At 58.4% G+C, this 19,303-nt stretch overlaps 1 protein-coding gene across 2 annotated transcripts; it reads left to right on the forward strand.

Annotated features, from left to right (window-relative positions):
* The first annotated feature begins 360 nt into the window (after nucleotides 1-360).
* RGS19 (regulator of G protein signaling 19) lies at nucleotides 361-17,664 on the forward strand. 2 transcript variants are annotated; one of them, XM_032705057.1, is made up of 6 exons: nucleotides 361-432; nucleotides 11,910-12,049; nucleotides 12,213-12,349; nucleotides 14,295-14,369; nucleotides 15,382-15,616; nucleotides 16,172-17,664. In XM_032705057.1, the coding sequence occupies exons 3-6, from the start codon at nucleotides 12,249-12,251 to the stop codon at nucleotides 16,358-16,360; spliced, it is 600 nt and encodes a 199-aa protein (XP_032560948.1). In that variant the 5' UTR covers nucleotides 361-432; nucleotides 11,910-12,049; nucleotides 12,213-12,248; the 3' UTR covers nucleotides 16,361-17,664. The 2 variants fall into 2 exon arrangements, with proteins under 2 accessions (XP_032560948.1, XP_032560947.1); XM_032705056.1 differs by lacking the exon at nucleotides 361-432 and adding an exon at nucleotides 9,091-9,218.
* The last annotated feature ends 1,639 nt before the right edge of the window (nucleotides 17,665-19,303 follow it).

Genomic DNA, 19,303 nt, shown 5'->3' on the forward strand with positions numbered 1-19,303 from the left:
TCCTGTGTTCCAGTATGCGACGCTAGGTGCTGGTGCAGGGTGCGGGTACTGGGTACACGGCGCTGGTACTGGGTACCAGTATACACGATGGGTGACAGCAGTGGGTGCCTGATGCTGGTGCTGGGTGCCCATAGTGGGCACCGGGGCTGTGCGTGGTGTGGGTGCGGGAGCGTGTGTGTGCGTGTGTATCTCTCGCTCTCTCTCTCTCTCTCTCGTGTGTGTGTGTGTGTGTGCCGTGTGTGCCGTGAGGAAGTGCCAGGGCTGCAATCGCTTTCGGAAGTGGCCGGCGGGGCCGGGCCGGAGCCTGCGCAGTGCCGGCGCCGCCGCCGCTCCGCTCCCGCTGCCGCTCCCTCTCCCTCCGGTGCCCAGCCCGGCGGCAGCGCAGCGGCGGCGCCCGGGGGCGGCGGCGGCGGCGGCGCGGATGCCCGGCCCGTGAGTACCCCTCGCCCCGGACCGGGGATGCCGCGGATGGGGCGGGGAGTGGGGGACACACACACGCGCGCCCATCGCCCCCTCCCTCGCCCGGTGCCCAGCCCAGCCTCGCTCCCCCGGCGGACCCCGCTTTGCCCATCCCCTCCCTCTTCGCACGCTCCCCCCCCCACCCCTCCCGGGCATCCTCCCTCCTGCACGGCTTTCCGCCTGAACACGCACCGAGCCCCGCGGAGGATGGAGAGATCTGCCTGTGTGTGTGTGTCTCTATCTGTCCGCGCGTCCGTGTGTCCGGCTGCTGCCTGTCACCGGCCCCATGTGCGAGCGCTGGGGAGGGGGGATGCTCCGTGGGGACCGGCCGGCGGGGCGGGGGGACCCCGAGCACCGAGCAGGGAGCGGGCACTCCCCGCCGCATCCCCCCAGGGGAGGGCAGGGCTCCTGCCAGGAGGAGGAGGAGGAGGAGGATGGAGAGGGGGAAGGAGGGGGGCACCCTCCAGCCGCAGGGCCGGCTGCACCGAGGTTTGCCCAGCCCGGGGGCGGAGGTTGCAGGGAGGATCCCCCCCCGGGGGCCTCCCCGGCTCTCCTGCACCCACAGGTGGGTGCCAGGGCGGCGCCGGAGCATCCACGCAGGGATGGCCAGGCAGGCTCCCTGCCCGTGCAGCTCCCTCTGCGCCCATGCAGGGGGTGCTGAGCCTCGTCAGAGCGATGGGGAGCCCTGACCTGGCCGTCCAGGGCTCTGGGAGCACCGGGACTCGGAGAGGTTGGCTGAGGTCAGGGCAGCCGTGAGCTCCGGTCCCCACAGTGTCCTCCAGCAGCAGCACAGCCAAGAGTTGGCCGGAGGGACCTGCCTCGGTGGTTCCCGGGACACAGCTGTCCCCCACAGGGGCGTGACATGCAACCATCGCCCAACACGAGCCCATCACGTGGGCAGTGTCGCGGGATGCCACGACTTGGCGCCGTGTTCCCGGGGCCGAGGGATGGAGAGGTCCAGGCGCGGCCACCGGAGCTGCTCCGCCTGTGGATCGCTGTGCGTGCGTCCCTGGGCACGGAGAGGTTCCCTCGGGAAGCTCCCTCTCCCCGCCGCTTCCATGAGGCTGCTCTGGCACAGATCCATGGCCTTATTTAAGAAACTAAACAAAAAGTGTTAAGCGAGTGGGAGGGATTCCCCTGCTGCGAGGGGAGTTCATTCCCCTCTGGATGCATCTCCGTCCCCGTCAATAGAGACACTCATCCTGTGTCACGCTGGATGAGCGAAGCCGTGGCACTTGCTGGCCTGTTGGATGTGGTTTTCTTTGGGAAAACGGGTCACCCCAGTGGGCACATATTTCAGAGTATCTCCCAAGGGAGAGCGCCACATCAGATTTCCCTACAAGGATTTTAGCTGCTCCGCGTCAGCCCTTCCCCACAAATGACTCAAGCCACTAATCAAAATACAGTCGTGTTCTTCAGCAATTAAACAAACTCCACCTCGTAGAATTATAGTGGAGAAGCAGGAGTTTAGTGACAGGAATATAACTCAATCAGGGTGTGGGCCCATCTTGATATTATTATTAAAAAAAAGAAGGAACTGAAGGCAGATAATTAGATAATTCAACTCAAACTCAGAGAGGGTAAGGGAGAAAAATACCTTGGTAGGGTAGTTAGTTCTGAGTCTGCCCAAGGTGCTGGAGCAGCACATCTCAGCCGCCTCTGGAAGTGCATCCTCTCCCATCTTTGCTGAGCTTTGGTTCTAGTCTCACTTTTAGGCTGGACTTGGGCTCCAGCATCAAGTTTCAGCTGGGCTGGTATGAGGGGGGGGGGTAAGCTCAGTGCTCAGGGCTTTTCCTTGTGAGCAACAGGTCCAGAGTGGCAAAGCACCCACCATGTCACTCCTCAATCTCTGCAGAGTGTCAGCTAGAGCTGGCGTGGCTTTTCCTCTTTTTTTTTCCAAATGTTTATCCTCTGGATAAAATAATTTTGGAAAGTCAGCTGAAGGGGAGATAAGAGCCACGCTTGGTGCTGGCGCTGCTCCTGAGCCATCCTACAGGCCACCCTGCCTTTCCCCTCCAGCTCCTTCTGCTCCTTGGATCGGTTCCTGCACCACCTCCCTGGTCATGCCTGAGTACCCCAAAAAAAACCAGAGTGGCCAGGGCAGAGCAAGGCCAGCAGGCATCACTTCTGGTGTGCCACACGCTCTCAGGGTTCGGCATGCTGGGCTCTTGTCTGGAATAACAGCAGATTCTGGGTGATCCAGTGCCCACGGCCTTCACCGAGACTTCCTATTGCTCAGTCCCTTATTCATCTGTGCATCTCTCTGCATTTCCTTTACAGAAGCTGTTCAGAGAGGAGGAGATCCAAAGCCAGTTGTTTATATGCATGATTTCATAGCTATCTCCTATTCTGGGGAGAGGAAAAGATCTTGGACCTTATCAGTTGTCATTTGCATCCCCCAACATGTTACAACATGGGTTTTGCCTGTGGGGAGTACAGGATAGGGGAAGAGTGTCTGACATTTTCTGTGGTGTGAGAAGGGAAGGAACTGAACTTGCAGAGACTCCAACCACCCTGTCACAGACTGGGAAGCAGCTCTGCAGTGCTGTCACTGCCCCTGCTCTGGCGGCTCAGGGAACAGGCACCCAGCCCCACAGGCATCTCCCTATTCACACCGTCCTGCTCCAGCCCCACACGAGCCTCCTTCAGCTCATTCCATCAGTGCTGGGCTCAGCCGGCCCATTTACTTCCCCAGCTGCTTGCCCCATGTAGCACAGGGAGGGTGACCTGCAGGAAGTCCCGAATCCTCACTGGCCATCCAACAGTGTGATGGTAACTCCAAAAGCTCCACTGGCTGGCTCTCCCCTCTGCACCCACAGGTTTGAGGACATCCATAACTTTTCACTGGGATAGAACGTCTTGAATCCAGCTGTGCATGCTCTATAGGAGCCGTTGGCTGTGCTGGTCCGTGAGCTATGGGGTGAGTTCTCTGTGGTGCTCCCCAGCCTGCCTGGGAAGTGCTGGGACCTGGGGACACAGGAACTGGTAGCTTTGGGGTAAAACTGTAGTGAAGGCAGAATCCTGGCTCCATCTGGATCCTGAGTGCCGTGTAAAACAAGGCAGCAACCCTGGAGTTCTGGTCGACCTTTCACCCTTCTGCGAAAGCACTCCCTGGGAGCATGGAGAATTATGTTATTTTTGTTATTTTTGGCTGGAAATCCACTGGGTTCCTTCTTCAAGGGAGACCAGTAACAAAACCTCCCGCCTGTGATTTTTCCCCCTCCCCTGCCACTGTAGTGGGCATGGAGGGTGATGCCCCAGCCCACCCCATCAGCTCCTCTGGGTCTGTGGGACCTCAGCCATCCTGCGTGAGGTGGGGAGCAACTCTGCCACTCACCCATCCTGCAAAACCTCCTGCCCATGGCCGTTCGTGGAAGCAAAGATTTAACCAGGGGGAGGGTGGAGCAGCAATGAAAACAACAACAAAGTCCTTTGGGGTTCAGCTTTACCATTCATCTTAGACATGGAAAAAAGGGGGTTTCCTGACAGCAGGAAAATGTATGGTCGAGTTTTAGAACAAGCCACCCTTCCAGTTCTCTAACCACTTGGAAACAGCCTGGGTTAACCTTTTGAGGGCTCTTAACTACAGCTGTGGAGACCTGCTGGGTTTGGGGGCCCAGGTTTGCCACACTCCAGACTTGCTTGTCAGCACTTGCCTGCTCTGAAGGCAGAAACACTGTGGAGGCTCAGGCAACAACAGGATGGGCACAGGCAGAGCAGAGCCCCTGGCATCCCTGTGCATGGCCATGGCTCTGGGGGCAGGGGACAGGCTGTGGGTGCACTGGCAGCCCGCTCCCAAAGCTAGAGGTACTGATGGTTCTGTCTAGAGAGGGTCAGCAAAGGGGTTTGGGGTGAACGCTTGGGTTTGCCAGTTCTCCCCCCCCTCCTGCAGGCTTGAACCCAGCCAGGGCTGTAGTTTCCTCTGGCAGAAGGTGAATGCCCAAGCAGTGTTTCAGGGCAAAGGGCAGAAGGAGAGCAAACAGGTACATATTGGCATTAGCAGGCAGGAGTCCCGGAAAAGGAAAGGAAAGCTTCACACCAGCCTGGAAAATATGACAAAAAACAAGGAAAGATGCTGCCTGAGCACCTAGTGTGGGTTTCCCCACGAGGAGAGAGCTGGCAAAGGGGATTTGGGGCCAGGGAAATGTACTGCTGTGATAGAAGTGCATGTCCTCTGACAGTACTCGAGCCCTGCAGCATCCCCAGGGCTTAGGGAAGGGCATCTCTCACTGGCATCCCCTGCAAGGCCCATTCCTTCCATCTGAGCCCAGAATGCCTGTGATGGGCATCCACTATGGCCAGGCTCCTGCACCCCAGCCATTTTCTGCAGCTCTGTCTGCCAGCAGTGGGATGCAACAGCTGCACTGCCTGGCACTGCCCCAGGGCCAGGGGCCACCTCTGTGACATGGGGCCACACAGGGTGACAGTGCTTCCTTCCTCCCCACTCTGCCAGCTCCTCCCCGGGGTGACGGAGCTGAGCCCTGCCATCATTCTTCCCCTTTGGTTGGGGTTTAAAGAACCGGGGCAGCCAGTCTCAGAGGGCACAAATTGCTCACAGTGCTTCCTGTTCCTTCTCACAGCCAGGGCAGGGCAGAGCTCGGCTGCTGTCCTGGCACTGTGACCACAGCACAGGAGTCACTTGTGACCCTTGGGATACTCCAGAACTTGGACAGGGTGTCAGGTCACCAGATCCCTGTTGCCCTGGGTATTTGCCTGCAAGATGGTCTCGTTCTGCAGTCCCTCACTGTTTTAACATAGGACCAAAGTCTGATGTGGGAGGAAGTTTTACTGGTGCAAGTGAAAGCTCAGCTCTGCCAGCTCTGGTCCAGGGACCTGTGGTGGCACTGGGGCTGGGCCTTGGCACTCACCAGCAAGGAGTGACATCTGCCTGAAGCCAGACCTCAGAAGGCAGCAGCACTCACAGCTACTCAGGTGAATAAACCATGGTGGGCAAATGCCCTGGGATGCAGCATTTGGGAGATGCTCCCCCTTCTCCTCAGCTGTCCTGCTGGTGTGGCCCCAGCCTGACTGGTCCCACTGCTGGTTGAACCAGCTGCTGGGCTCAGCCCTGCCCTGACCACATCAATGCCACGCAGGGCCACGCTTTGGGCAGGGAGCGTGGCTGGAGAGCAGGGCCAGACCTGTCCTTGGTGTGGTCAGACCCACCTCCTGCCTGTGCCAGCACACACTCCCAAGCCACCTCGTGCCCAGATGGTGCCTCCCATGCAGGGCTCCAGATGCAGCCGGCAGGGTTTGGTCTCGTACCGGGGCTTGGGGGGAAAATCAGTTGCATTGAGAGGTCTGGGAGCCATGATAAGTGAGCCCTTTGATTCAGCATTTCCCTGTGTCCCTCCTTTTCATCCCAATCCCACCTTGATTCTCCATGTGGTTCCTCGTGTCCTCGAAAGGTGCAATTCCTCATCTTCTCCTCAGTCATCCTAACACCCCTCCTAGCACCCTCATCCCCCAAATTATCTCTGTCCCATGGTCCCAGGGGGTTGTGATGCTGCCCACACTGGCATGTGCTGGGAGAGGAACAGGCAGGTCCTGATCTGGCAGCACCCCATGGACAGAGAACACCCCACTACCCACCTGGCTCGGCTCTCACCCTGGCTATGCCAGTGCCATATCCCTCCCTTTCCTCTCCTCTTCCCTCCCATCAGCCACCAGGCTTCATCCGGACTGTTTTACGCCCCTGCTGAGTATTGATCACTGATTTCTCTTCTCCTTTCCCATGGATCATTTCTGAGGGTGGAACAGGCGTCTGCCTTAACGCCACAATACCTCTACTAATAGAAACATAGTTGTCAGGGCTTGCAGGCTTGCCTTATTAAACCATTCAGCTGATTGGGACGGGTGCTATTTTTATGCTATAAAATAATCAACTCTGTTTCAGTGCCAAAGTTGGGGTCGGGGGGCGGGTGCTGGCAGCACTGTGCTCGTTGTGCCACCCAGCAACTGCTGTGCCAGGACAGAGCCACGGGTCTGTTCTCCTCTTCTCAGCAGGTGCTGGAGAGGCTCATGTGGTCCTTTTTGGAGTGTTCGTGGTGGGATTTGTCTTGGAGGATGCTTGAGCAGAAATACACTGGGAGCAGAGGAGATGGCTGGTCTGGAGAAGGACCCTGGCACTGTCCTCATCCTTGCAGGAGAGCTGCCCATGGAGCAGTCAGCCCTCAGGGTGCAAAGGACCAGGGAGGTGTTGGGACACACTGCAGCATCTAGCAGTTCCAATTGGCAGGACTTGCCTCCCCAGTCTCTGGGAATGGCAGAAAAATCACTGCAGGGCAGAGAATCTCTCTGAAGGCATCCCCTGGCTGCCGCCGCCTCCACCCCGTGCACCCCGGGCACATCTGCGGCGTTGTCAATGCCACGCGCTCCCAGGGCAGCGAGGACATGGCAGGGTGCAACCACATGAGCATCACCCACCCCCTCATCCCAGTGGGACCCGGGGAGCCCACCCAGCCACTGTTGGGATGGCTGGCACTTCCATGCTGGTAGTATTGGGGTCAGCCCAGCCCCATCCTGCAGAGCCAGGGGGCTCAAGCCCTCAACCTCTTTAATCTTTTTCTAGTAGATTGCTAAAGGGGGGGGGGTGTGAAAACTAGATCTAAAAATAACTCCTAAAACTTCCTGTGCTGCTGGCAGGTGGCTGGGACAGGCTGCGGGGGCGGGAGGCAGCTGTGGGGCTCGGCAGTGGTGCTTCAGTGGTTACCCCAGGGGTAACCCCAGCAGAAGGGTCCTGGGAGGTGCCAGCCCCCTGTCACCCAGCCTGGCTGCCTGCTGGGCTGCCTCACCTCTGCTTGTTACTCCATGGCCAGTTTCAGCCAAATTTGGCAGAGATCAGAGGTGCTGGAACCTCCTGGGAGAATGCCAGGGAGGGGGTGGGGAAGCTGCAGGCTGGGCTGAGCCCTTATTAGACACTGGAGAATCCAGCGGTGTGCGGGCAGCTGGGGAGGCCAAACTCTCCTCGTGCTGATCCAGTGTGGCTGGTCTCGCAGGTGATGGGTGTTTGCAGCTCCTCTGAGGCGTGGAGAGGGGCTGGATCTGGCATTGCTTCCCACTGAGGCATCATTGGTCTGTGACAGGGACTTGGCCTGGGATGGTGTCTTTTCTGGCACCAGGGGTTTGTACATCACCCCCACCCAAATGATCCCTGTGGGAGTCTGTGATGAGCAGCAAAGCTGCCATCCCAGTTTTGACCCATAAAATATGAGGGGAAGGTCCCCTCCTGGGGTGGGGAATGACCAGAGGCAGCCAAAGAACAAAAATACCCTTGGTACCAGTGAGCTGGGGGTGCCAGGGGCTTCCCCATAGGAGCGTGGCTGCATTCTGGCAGCCCCCAGTTCTCAGAGCTGGCCCTGCCTGGCAGAATCCTGGAAAACCGTCTGGGAAATAAATGAGGTTCAGGTGCCCTGAGAAGCAAAGCCCAGATGAGCCCCCTGGAGCACCAGCTGGGCAGCAGCAAGGGCTAGAGGTGGTGGCAGAGGAAGGAGCTGCTGCAGCAGAGGGTGACTTTTTTTCCATCCCATCTGGATGGAAACGTCCAGATGGGGACAACAGCAGCACAGCCACCTTGGGTTTTGGGTGCTAGTGCTCGCAGACTTAGGAAGAGAGGGGATAACAGCCCCAGTCCCAAGGAAGGCGAGGGAAGCAGCTGAGCCTAACAGAGCACTGGGAGAGCTGATAATGGGCACATGCCACAGCCCCAGGGGAGTATGTGGGAGGTGCCATCATACCCCTTCCTCTGGTGAGACCGCGGCGAGTGAGGGGCAGCCGCCAGCGGAGACCACAAGGGGTGTTGGTCGCTGGTGTGTGCTGGGGCTGGAGCCTCCTCCGCCCACAGCAATGCTGAGGGTGAATTTAATCAAGAAAACGGAGGCTGGGCATCTGATTTCTCTCTCTTCTGTTTCGTTTTTTTCCTGAAGAGGAAAAAAACCAAACAACTTTGTTTGTGAGTCACTCTTGGCGGAGGGAGCAGGGCTGCACTCTGTGCAGCAGGCTGGCACATCCCACCTCACATGGACAATGCTGTGGGGAGGCACCCCCGGCCACTCTGACTCAGCCCACCCTCAGGCACAGGCCCTTTCCCTCACTGCCCACCTTGCTACCCGTGTCTGTACCCCACGGGCAGCACCGGAGACACCGGGGACACCGGTGGGAAGTGCCATCACTTTGAAGTGGCCTCGACTGGTCACCAAGAACCAGCCCATGTCCACCCTGGGGACATATCCTGCCTGTCACTCCTTGGCAAAGCTGCTTCCTTGGTCATGGGGTTGTTCCAGCACCAGCATGCCCGGGTTATCTCTGAGATGCCACTGTCAGTGCCAATCCTGACTGGGGAGCTCTCATGCCCTCGTGCCTGTGGCAGCCACCAGATCCATCCAAGGGCTGGGAAGCAGGAGGCTGACCTGGAAGCAAGAGGCTGAGCTGGCTCAGCCACTGGTGCAACCCGCTGTGCCCCACTCCTGCCCTGTCAGGGCAGCTGGCCCTGTGATGGAGCAGCAAGGAGAGCAGCCGGGCTGGGCCGGGGCTTTCCCAAAAAAGGCCTGAACTCTACAGTTGAGTTTGCCACTTCCCTTACCACTCCCTTTCCTGTGAGAGGATGTGTTCGGCCGCTTTTCTTTTCTCTTTCTCTCTTCTTTTCTCCCCCCCCTCCCTGCCCGCAGACCCGGCGCTCCTGGTGATGCCACACACCCCCTGAGCTGGCCGGGGTCACCCCGGCTGGCACCCGCCACCACCACGTGATGGCCAGGCTGCAGGTATGGACACGGCACAGCAGGTCCCCCCACACTGCCTGCCCTCCCAGCACAGGGCTGGGGACTGCACAGGGGTCAGTGCAGGCTGTGCTGGGGGTGCCTCTGCACCTGGGTGGGTACTGGTTTGTGCCTCGCACTGCAGAGGTGGGGGTGGCTGGAGGAGGATGAGACACTGCTGAGGGCTTCATCCCTGGCCAGGGTGCTTGGGGAATGTGGGGTGCATGAAGAAGTATCATCCCCAAGGCCAGTATTTGCCATCACTTTGGTGTGGCCTGCCTGGCCACCACGATGCCACGGCTCCCACTGCAGCTGGCACAGGGTGATTTTGATGTCTGCTTTGCCTGGGGTGAGCAGGGCACAGTGCACTTTGTGTGTAAGTGCATGGGTTAGAGCTGTCCTGGCACCTTGGCAAGGCCAGGTGGAGGGGGAGGTTTCCCTTTAACAGCGATTTTGGGGAGCGTTTGTCTTGTCTGATTGTGTGGTGGGGTCCCATCTGCTTTTGGCGAGAGGACGGTGTGGTGCCAGACTCATGGGCATGTCCCAGGCACATGAGCTGGCACAGCCCAGGGAAACCAGGACTCCCAGGCTCATGGGGGAGCTCAGCGAGGGTGGCTTTTGGGGCGTCCCTTCTTCTCCCTGGGGGGAAACAGTCCCCTTCTTGTCATCCTTCCTCTTTTTGCAGCCTCGTGCGCATGCCCTCACCTTCCCTCTGGCATTCACAGGCTCCACCACCTGCCAGGACTTCCCTATCTGCTGGCCCCAGCAGCCCCATGGTGGTGTCTGGCACTGGGGCAGCTGGTAACAACCCCCTGGCACACGGCCCCCACCAGCATGGTGAGGTGGGATGTGTTGGGGCTGTCAAGGGGGGCACAGACAGTGCTGGGAAACCATTCCTGCAAATCTGGAGCATAATGCCAGTGCCCTTCAGTGCCAGTCAGAATGTGCTGGCATTGCCCTTTGGTGCCAATCCAGATGTGCTGGTGTTGCCTTTCGGTGCCAACAAGGATCACACCAACATTGCCTCTTGGTGCCATGGGCCAGAGTTCCTTTGAAGCCCCACAGCTCCCTTCTCCCTGTTCCCTGTGGCACAGCCCACGCAGTCGAGATGGCCCTGGGTGTGTGCCGCGGCATCCAGGATGGACTTATCCTGCTCCTGGATGGGTGCTGAGTGCACCGTACAGCATGGGGAGGGGAGACTCCGTTTGGAAGGATGTCACCACATCCTGCTACCTCTCCAGGTGTGTTGGCTCAGCCCCCTGCAGGTCAGCTCCGGCCAAGGAGTGAAGCGAAGAACCTGGGAGTCCCCCCAGAGCAAAGCCACACGCTGTCCTCACGTGCCTGTCCCTCAGTCACCCCCAGTCCACCCATTCCACACCCAAGGACCACGGCAGAGCCAGAGTGGGCTGGGAAGGAGCAGGGTTTTCCCAGCCTTCAGGGTTTCCTCCTGCTCTCCCCATTCCCACAGTCTCAACACCAGTTGCTGTCATTGGTGCTGCAGCCCCCGGCAGTGCCGGCTGCCATGGGGTGAGCAGTGGGATGTGGGTGGGCAGCAGGAAGAGGGGTGCCAGGAGTGCAAGATGGTCGGGCCGGGGGGAGCAAAGGAAAGGGAAAAAGTGGGGAGTTAAATGGACCTGAGGGCAGCAGAGTGTGAGAGGGAGCAGAGCTGCTGCTGAACTGGGCGACAAGGTCACAGCCATCCTGCCTGCACTCAGGGCTATAAATAGGGACAGTTGGGAGTGAAACACAGACTCTCCTTTTTCGTTCCTGCAGGAGCACTGGGACAGTGGGAGGGTTTGTGAGGACCCAGGAGAGTGCTGCTGGGTGATGGCCACGCTGGGACAGCGGGGGCTACACTGCCGGGGCTCAGTGGATGTTCTGGGGACAGCTCTGTCCCCAGCTGGGACTCACACCCTGGCTCTGTTCCCTTGCTGAGTCCACAGCAGGACTCAGACCTGAGGTGATGAGACCTGGGGCAGCTCAAAGTGGGGATGCTGAGGCTGAGATGTCTGGGGGCTCTGCCTACCTGCTGCCCCTGCTCCCATTCCTTCCTTCTGACAGGGGAAGGATTGTGATTGCTGCCCATCACCCTTGGCAGGACACAGGGAGGCAGAGCCAGCTGTGTCCGTGTCCTCACCACTGCCCACACGGAGGTGGGTGCTGAGCCCAGCACTCAGCATCGCTCCTGCCCAGGAGCATCCCTGCTCCAGGCTGAGCCAGCGGTGCAGGCAGGGGGCATAGGATAAGGTTTGGTTTAGCACTGGGAGCTGTGAAAACTCACCACCCCCACCCCATTTCCTTCCACTCACATGATGCCGTGGAGCAGCTCCGACTTCCCCATCCCGTGCCTGAAGGCACCAGGGGGTCCAGCCACGCTTCCCCGCAGCACAGGGTATGGCCAGGGATGTGCAAGGCCAGCACTGAGCTCCACACCCTGCCCACCCCCACTGCTGCCAGCAGCAAGCCCCACAGCATCCCCAAAGCATGGGAGGGGATCCCAGGCAGGGCAGGGGTCTTGCAAAGCATCTCCCGATGTGTTTCCTCTTCTACTTTTCTTCTCACTTCCTTTTCTTGTGCTTTGTCTGCTGCCCTGCCCTAGCTCGCCACCTTCCCAGGGCTTTCCTTGGCACGGAGCAGCCCCCTGAGCACTCGAAGTTGGGGGGTTCCACTGAAGTAACGTGGTTCCTCTCCCCACAGGCTCCATCCAGGAGGCGGCAGGGACGTTAGCCGGGGGGTCTCGGCACGGCTCACCCACGGGCTGGGAGGAGCAGAGAGCGGCACAACAGCCCCTGGAGCACGACCCAACCCCGTCCACCGTGTATGAGGCTGGGACGCAGGTGAGGGGTGACTGACCCGGGGCCGGGGTGGCGAGCGGGAGCCAAAACTCAATCAAAGCAAGTCGCTGCACAGGGGTGCCCCATGTACCTCTGTGTGCTTGCACGTGGTGGGGGCTGATTGTGGGCAGCTCACTCACCTGCTCCCTGCCCTCCTGCCTTCCAGTACGCAGGACCCGCGTCCGCAGAGACACCCCTTCCGATGTCCCGACATGAGACTTCTCCGACAACGGTGCAACCCGCCAGCAACCACCGCCCCAACGCCTGCTGCTTCTGCTGGTGCTGCTGCTGCAGCTGCTCATGGTACGTCCCACCGCCCGCCCCAGCCCAGGCTCCTGTGGGGCCAGTGAGCATCACCCACCCACCACATCATCCTTAATTCAAGTGATCACCCATAGGCAGGGGTGATCACAGAGCCATAGCAAGGCTTGGGTTGGAGGGGATCTTAAAGATCATCCAGTTCCAGCCCTGTTCCATGAGCAGGGACACCTTCCACTGGACCAGGTTGCTCCAATCCCTGTCCAACCTGGCCTTGAACATTTCCTGGGATGCAGGGGTTGCGCCCATGTTGCTGCTTCTCTGTAATTTATGCAGCAACAAGTGCTTGGACGTGGCTGCTGCCCAAGCAGGCAGCCAGGTCTGAGGAAGATGGGGTCTCACAGCAGCCCCCACCACTGGGATCCCTGCAGCCCTGTGGTGCAGCTGTAGCACCCACGCCACGGGCAGTGGGTGCAGGAGGGCAGCTGGGACTCACTGAGCTGAGCCTCCAGACCACTTGTGTGCTCGTTGGGTTGGGAGTCAAGAGCAGAACAGGCATGTGGTTGGACAGGTGTAAACTCCAGGTGCCCTGACGCAGATGGGCATCAGTGGAACCATGGCATGGGGCTCTCCCTGGCACAGAGCCTGGTGAGCCTGAGCTGAGCCTGAGTGCACCATGACTCCTGTCCATCAGCCAAATCTTTTAGAATACTTAGAGCAGAAAGCAGCAGTGGGACCCCATGGTGCTGCACTGGTGATCTCCAGGGAGGGATGGCCCTAGTCCATGTGAGCCCTCTGGGAAACTCTGCCTTGGAGCAGCAGGTGCAGCATCCGGCCCTGCCCTTCCAGCACTACCCAAAGCCAAGGATGTAACCAGCTGCTTGCCTCCAGCTGCATCTCCTGTCCTCACTGAGGATCCACAGCTCCTTATTCTCTGGATAGCCCAGATTTTGGAGAGCCCATCTGCTCTTCATCTGCATCTGCATCCTCAGCATCTGCTTGCTTAGAGATTGCTGATGGTTCTGGGCTTTGCAGCCCCTTTGGGCTTTATGTCCATTGAGAGCTGTGAGCAACAAACCCTGGAGCTGAGCACTGTGCATCTCCTTCCTGGACGCTGCCCTGGGCTCAGTGGCATTCAGCCATGGGCAGAGTGTCCCCTCCCTGTGTCTCTCCTCCATCTCTGCAAGAGCCTGTGAGCAGAGGTGGGACAGAATCCCAGGGAGGTGGCAGATATCCCTCCTGTATCCCATTTCCAGAGCAAGCGGTGCTGGGTGGCAGCCACGCTGGGGCTCAGGCACAGCAGGCAGCGAGCCCTGGGGGTGGCACAGGCAGGGACATGCCTGCAGCTTCACCCACCCCAGCCACCCACGCTGGGGCAGAGGTTTGCACAGTCAGTCCTGTGCGAGCAGTGAGGGACAGTGTCGCAAGCAGGAAGGGCTGTGGTCAGCGCCGGGCGCCAAAATTCAAGGGCCCAAGGGAAGTTGGCTGATGGCTGCTCTCTGCTTGTGCCACCAGCCCCCCTGGGGGTGAGGGGCATGGGGGACAGGGGACACTGGCATCCCCCAGCCCCAGCACCTCCATCCCACGATCTGCCTCCGTGCTGAACCGGTGCCGGGGTGTCACCAATAAACCCTTGTTTATTTATTGGTGTGACAGTTCACGACGGCTTTGCCGTGGGCTGATCCAGCACTGACCTCTGCCGGCTGCTGTGGCCACTCCGGCTCGGTTCAGTCCTGGCACACATCCCTGGCACACGGCCCTGGCACATGGCCCGGGAGCGGGAGCGGGGCCGCGGCAGTGCCGGAGCACAGGGACACCCTCTCATGGTGACAGCAAAACTGCACGAGGGAGCCAGGGTGGCACCGGGGCAGCGGGTGAGGGGAGGGGATGGGTGGGGGATGCTTGTGCCCACAGAGGACCCCACAGGGGTCAAGGTGGGGGTCTATGAGTGTCCCCAATGCCCCTGACTACCTTTCTGTCTCCCTGTTAGGAACGAGGACCGGGAGCGAGCATGGAGGGCATCCCGGGAGACCAAACTGGAGCCCATCCCTAACTGTGAAGCATGGTGAGTGCAGGGACAGTGCCGTGGGGGGGAGCAGCATGGCATGGTACAGCATGGCACCATCCCTTCTGCCACCCTCCATGGCACCCAACCCTGGGGTATGCACAAGGAGGAGGGTCAGGGGTTCCTGATGATGTGTCCCCAGTTCCCACCAAGAAACAGGGATCCTGAAGCCACAGGCTGCAGCCTGCTGCAGTTCTGCCCTTGGGCCCCTTGCAAAGGAAAACTGAGGCACAGAAAAACCTCAGCAGGTTTCGGGTCTCATCCTGCCCTTTAGACCTGCTACCATGAGCATCTTGCAGCCATGGGGAAAGGAGGGGACAGGCCATTCCTGGTGTGTTCAGCACTGAAGCAGAGGCAGCAGCAGTGTCCATGTACTGTGGGACACAGTGGATTTACACTCAGGGAGGAGCAGGATGGGCCAGCCCCCCACTCCAGGAATGCTCAGCACGGAGCACCCGCTCTCTGAGGGACAAGTGTGACTCCCTCTCACCCAGCCTAGCCATGGGTGCTCTGTGCAGTGCCTGGCACAGCCAGCTTAGTGTCAGACTTGGTAATTATCCATGGATAATGAATGCACCTGCCCTGCTTGAGCAGGTGATGAGTATTTGCTGGGGAGCAGCCTCCCTCCTTCCTCAGCTGAGAGGGCTGATGGACCTATGTCAGTACCTCTTGGCTCAGAGCTGCCTCTCTGCTAAGGAAGGGCTTTTGCTACCTTTGGGATTTGTGCAAAGCCAGCACCACAATATGTCTCAGTTTGGGAAATCCAGCCAAAGGCAAGGCTACACTCCAGCCCAGCTGAGCAGAGCCGGGAGAGACCCCAGGAGAGACCTCTGAAAGCCCTGTAACACCAGAGCCTGAGCAGGAATGGCCTCTGCATGAGCACGGGGGATGTGTTTGGGCAGAGTCCCTCGGGGATGGGGCCAGGGATGAGCAGGAGGGACACAGAGGGGAGCCTGCAGCCCTCCCTGGCCAGCTGTAACACTGTGTCCTTGCCTTCCCTTGGATCTGTCAGTGCCAAACCCACGCCAGAGGAGGTGCAGGGCTGGGCACAGTCCTTCGACAAGCTGATGAAGAGCCCGGCGGGGCGCAACGTCTTCCGGGAGTTTTTGCGGACTGAGTACAGCGAGGAGAACATGCTCTTCTGGCTGGCCTGTGAGGAGCTCAAAACCGAGTGCAACAAGCACACCATCGATGAAAAGGCCAGGATGATCTACGAGGACTACATCTCCATCCTCTCTCCCAAGGAGGTATGAGGCAGAGCCCCTGAGGGGGTGGCTCGGGCTAAAATGAGGCTGGGGAGGATTCTTATGGAGAGGGCTCTGTCCCAGCTCTCACCACAGCCCTGTGACAGTTTGGGGATGAGTTTGGCAGGGTAACAGCGGTAGGGAGAGGAGCCCTGGCCCCGCAAAATCCTCAGGACGCAGCCGGCCGTGGGATCACGGGCCAGGTTGTGCTGCGGGTCCGAGACCTCACGAGGGCACCATCGGGCCGAGGAGATGCTGCATCCCGGCCTGCGGCATCACCGGAGTGGGAGCAGCCAGGGCGGGAGCACCCACACCTGCCTCCTTGTGCCCAGCTGGGGGACACGACAGGGGACCCAGAGAGCTCCCCGCTACTCCCTGCAACCCTCTCTAAACCACCCCAATATCATCCAGGATGGAGCACACCGTGGTCTTCCCACGTCTGGCCATAGTGCTGTATTGATACTGTTTCCCACGAGAGCTGGTGCAGGGGTGGGTGCTGGGGCTGGGGGCTTGTCCTTGGGTTTTCCCCAGCCCCCAGTTTCTCTCCCTGCCGCCCAGGTGAGCCTGGACTCGCGGGTGCGGGAGGTCATCAACCGGAAGATGCAGGAGCCGTCCTCGCACACCTTCGACGACGCCCAGCTCCAGATCTACACGCTGATGCACAGAGACTCCTACCCCCGCTTCCTGAACTCTGCCATATACAAATCGCTGCTCCAGAGCGTTTCCCACTCCTCCTCGGAGTCCTAAGGGCGCCCACCGGCCGCGGGGACATTGGTGGGGACACAGTGGCTGGAGGGGCTTGGTGCCTCCTCACCTCCGCCACCTTCCCTGCTGGCCCCCAGGAAGTTTTTAGCTTTTTACCTATGAACTGTCACCCCGGTGTCTGGGCCACACTCCAGGACTGTCCCCAAGGCACAGCCCGGGCCAGCTCATACTACTGAACCCCTGCCCCGTCCCCGCCGCTGGCCGGAGCGAGCTGGGGGAGCTCATGGGAGAGCACCTGGGACCCGGTTTCCCCCGCACCCTGTTTTGAAGAGGTCACTTTATCCCATCTCCACCACACCCGGGGACACAGCACATCCCCATTTCCCACCTGAGACCCAGCTGGGGACTGAGTTGGGGGTTTTTTTGGGATGGGGGGGAGGTCGATTGTTGTTTGGTTTGTTTTGTTGGTTTGTTTTGTTTTTTTTTTTTTACTTTTAATTTTAAATGCTCCTTTGGTTGGCTTTTACTGGGGGACTCAAGGGGCGGGAGGGGGGTTTGACAAGTGTCTCTGTACATATAAAAACTTGTCAGGTTTACATCACTCGGTCTGTTTTAGGTGGCCTAAGGGGTGGGGGGCAGTGCTGCAGCCTGTCTGTATTCCTGATGGATATGGATGGAGCAGAGGGCAGGGCTCCGAGGGGCCAGAAAAGACCGTGGGGATATGCTCAGCAGGTGGGCAGGGGGTACCCTACAGCTGCCTCCCCCTCCAGTCCCTGTCACACATCAGCACTGCTCCAGCCCCAGGACATCATATGCTGTCACCCCAAACCCAGAGCATCCTGCACCCTTGGTTCAGGGACCTCAGAAATGGAGAAAACACCTGTGCAGGTGTGGTTTGCTCTCCTGCAGAACCCACAGGCACCAGGAGCCCTGAATGGCTGGCTCACACCTGCCCTGCCAGTGGGGAGAAGCCCAGGGATCTGCCCTGGTCCCTTGGAAGCTGCTTGTGACCTGGGCCCCACCCAGGATGGGAAATGTCACAGGGAAGATAGAGAATATCCATGTGGTTTTGTACAGCACAAGGAATGGTTTACTGGAGCCCCAGCACACAGGCTTAAAACACGTCTGTCCCTGCCTTCCACACTGAAATGAAGCCAATGCAGGGGTTTTGATGCTGGTCTTTGCTTTTCCTGACCCACCACAGCAGTTTCCTATTTATCCACCCATTCCCCTCCTTCTCTCTTTGGCCCTTCCACAGAAAAGAGTACTGGTTCTTTTTACTGAAGATATTTTTTAAACAAACAAATTCTTTTAGCTTATTTTTTTTTGTGGGGTGGTTGTTTTGTTGAGGCTTTTTTTTTTTTTTTGGTTTCCTTCCTTCCTCATGGCATGACTGTGTGGAAATTCATGTCAGTAAATTTAGGGTTTTTTGCCAAGCTGGAAATACAGTTCAAGAAAATGTATTTTTGAGAGAGACCAGCAATGGTTTGTTAGGAATGTCGGTATTGTTGTTATTATTGGCAGGTTTTCCCCCACCAGTGCCCAGTCTGCACCCCTACAGCATCCCCACCCTGCACAGGGGAGGCTTTAGTTCTGAATGCCTGGTTTGTTCTATGAGTAAGGAAAATAGTCTCAAAATGTGACTGAAGGTTGAACATCCCTGAAGCTGTTCAAGAGCATGGCAGGGAGGTCAGTCCTTCCACACACTGTGGTGGTCTTGGCCCAGGGAAGACCCCGCTGCCACCAGATAATCTAGTTGTTCTCTTGCTCCCAATCCCAGCACTATTAATCACCTTGTAAGCAAATCTTTACTTCTGAAACACCTCTTTATCCAGTGGTCTTGCCCTCCCTGACCCTCCTCTGTGTTATCCAAGAAAATGACACTGTAAAATGACCCAGGTACTTTTCTCTCACTCCTGCTTGGGACTCTCCATACCTAATTCAGGACTGTCAACCAGCTGTACCCAAACTCAACCCAGCTCCTCATAGGAACATGAGAAGAAAGGCAACAGCCACTGGTAAAGGGCTGGCTCCTGCTCCCAGCACACGAACCAGTCCGTGACCAGTGTGGGTTTAGGATCCTGAAGCTTTTTTTCAGCATCACTGTGAGGACACTGCTCCCTCCCAAGCCTGGCTTGAATAATCCCATTCACCACAAGACTCGTGAGGCTTAAAGGAGTTGTCAGCATCTTTGAATCTTTTTCCTTCTTGGGAGACTTGGCTGCACCCTGTAAAGTGAAAGCCCTGAGCGAAGGATGCTGGTGGGATCCCTGCCTCTGGAGCAGCACAGCCCTCAAAGGGGCTGTGAGCACGTTTTCCGCTGCTTTCATGTGGCTACTTACTCCTCTCCAAACATCTCCGAGGCCTCTGCTCAATGTCTGCTGTCTGGCATGCTGGGAAGCCAGTGGAAATACTTGTTTTCCATTCTGGAAGAGGGAAGCAGTGCCACGAGATGTGACTGCAAATGCTCCTGCCCTGCTGGCCAAGAGCTGCGGTGCCCAGCACTGCTCCCGAGCAGCTCAGACTCAGAGGCCTTGCTGGGGTCCCCCAAATGCTGCATCACCCCAGTTAAAGGCTATGAAAAGGAGAGAGGAAGGATTTTAAGTCTCTGTGAAAGCTCTTGTGAGCTTACATGGAATTTCCCCACCAGGTTCTAGTTACCTCCCAGAAGGAGCCTGATTCCCTTCAGTAAATCCCCTTCACAGGGTTCACATCTGCAGATGTGGCACCTGGGGCTGGCTTTGCTACTGGATCCTTTACTTATCTCACCCCTTCCAAGCACTAGTTCTGAGTTCACTTCAAACCTCTGTTTCTCCAGACAAGTGCTAACAGCTAATCCCTACCTCCTCCAGATCCAAGCCTCTGGAAAATCTGTATTTGCAGTATTTTTACTCCTCCTGAGCCTCTCCAGCAAGCCCCTCTGAAAATCCAGGATGCCTTTCTGTCATCAAGCAAAGAGCAGAGCACAAACATGGGACTCCCTTT

Source organism: Chiroxiphia lanceolata, chromosome 17 (assembly GCF_009829145.1).
Source record: "Chiroxiphia lanceolata isolate bChiLan1 chromosome 17, bChiLan1.pri, whole genome shotgun sequence".
Taxonomy (NCBI): Eukaryota; Metazoa; Chordata; class Aves; order Passeriformes; family Pipridae; genus Chiroxiphia; species Chiroxiphia lanceolata.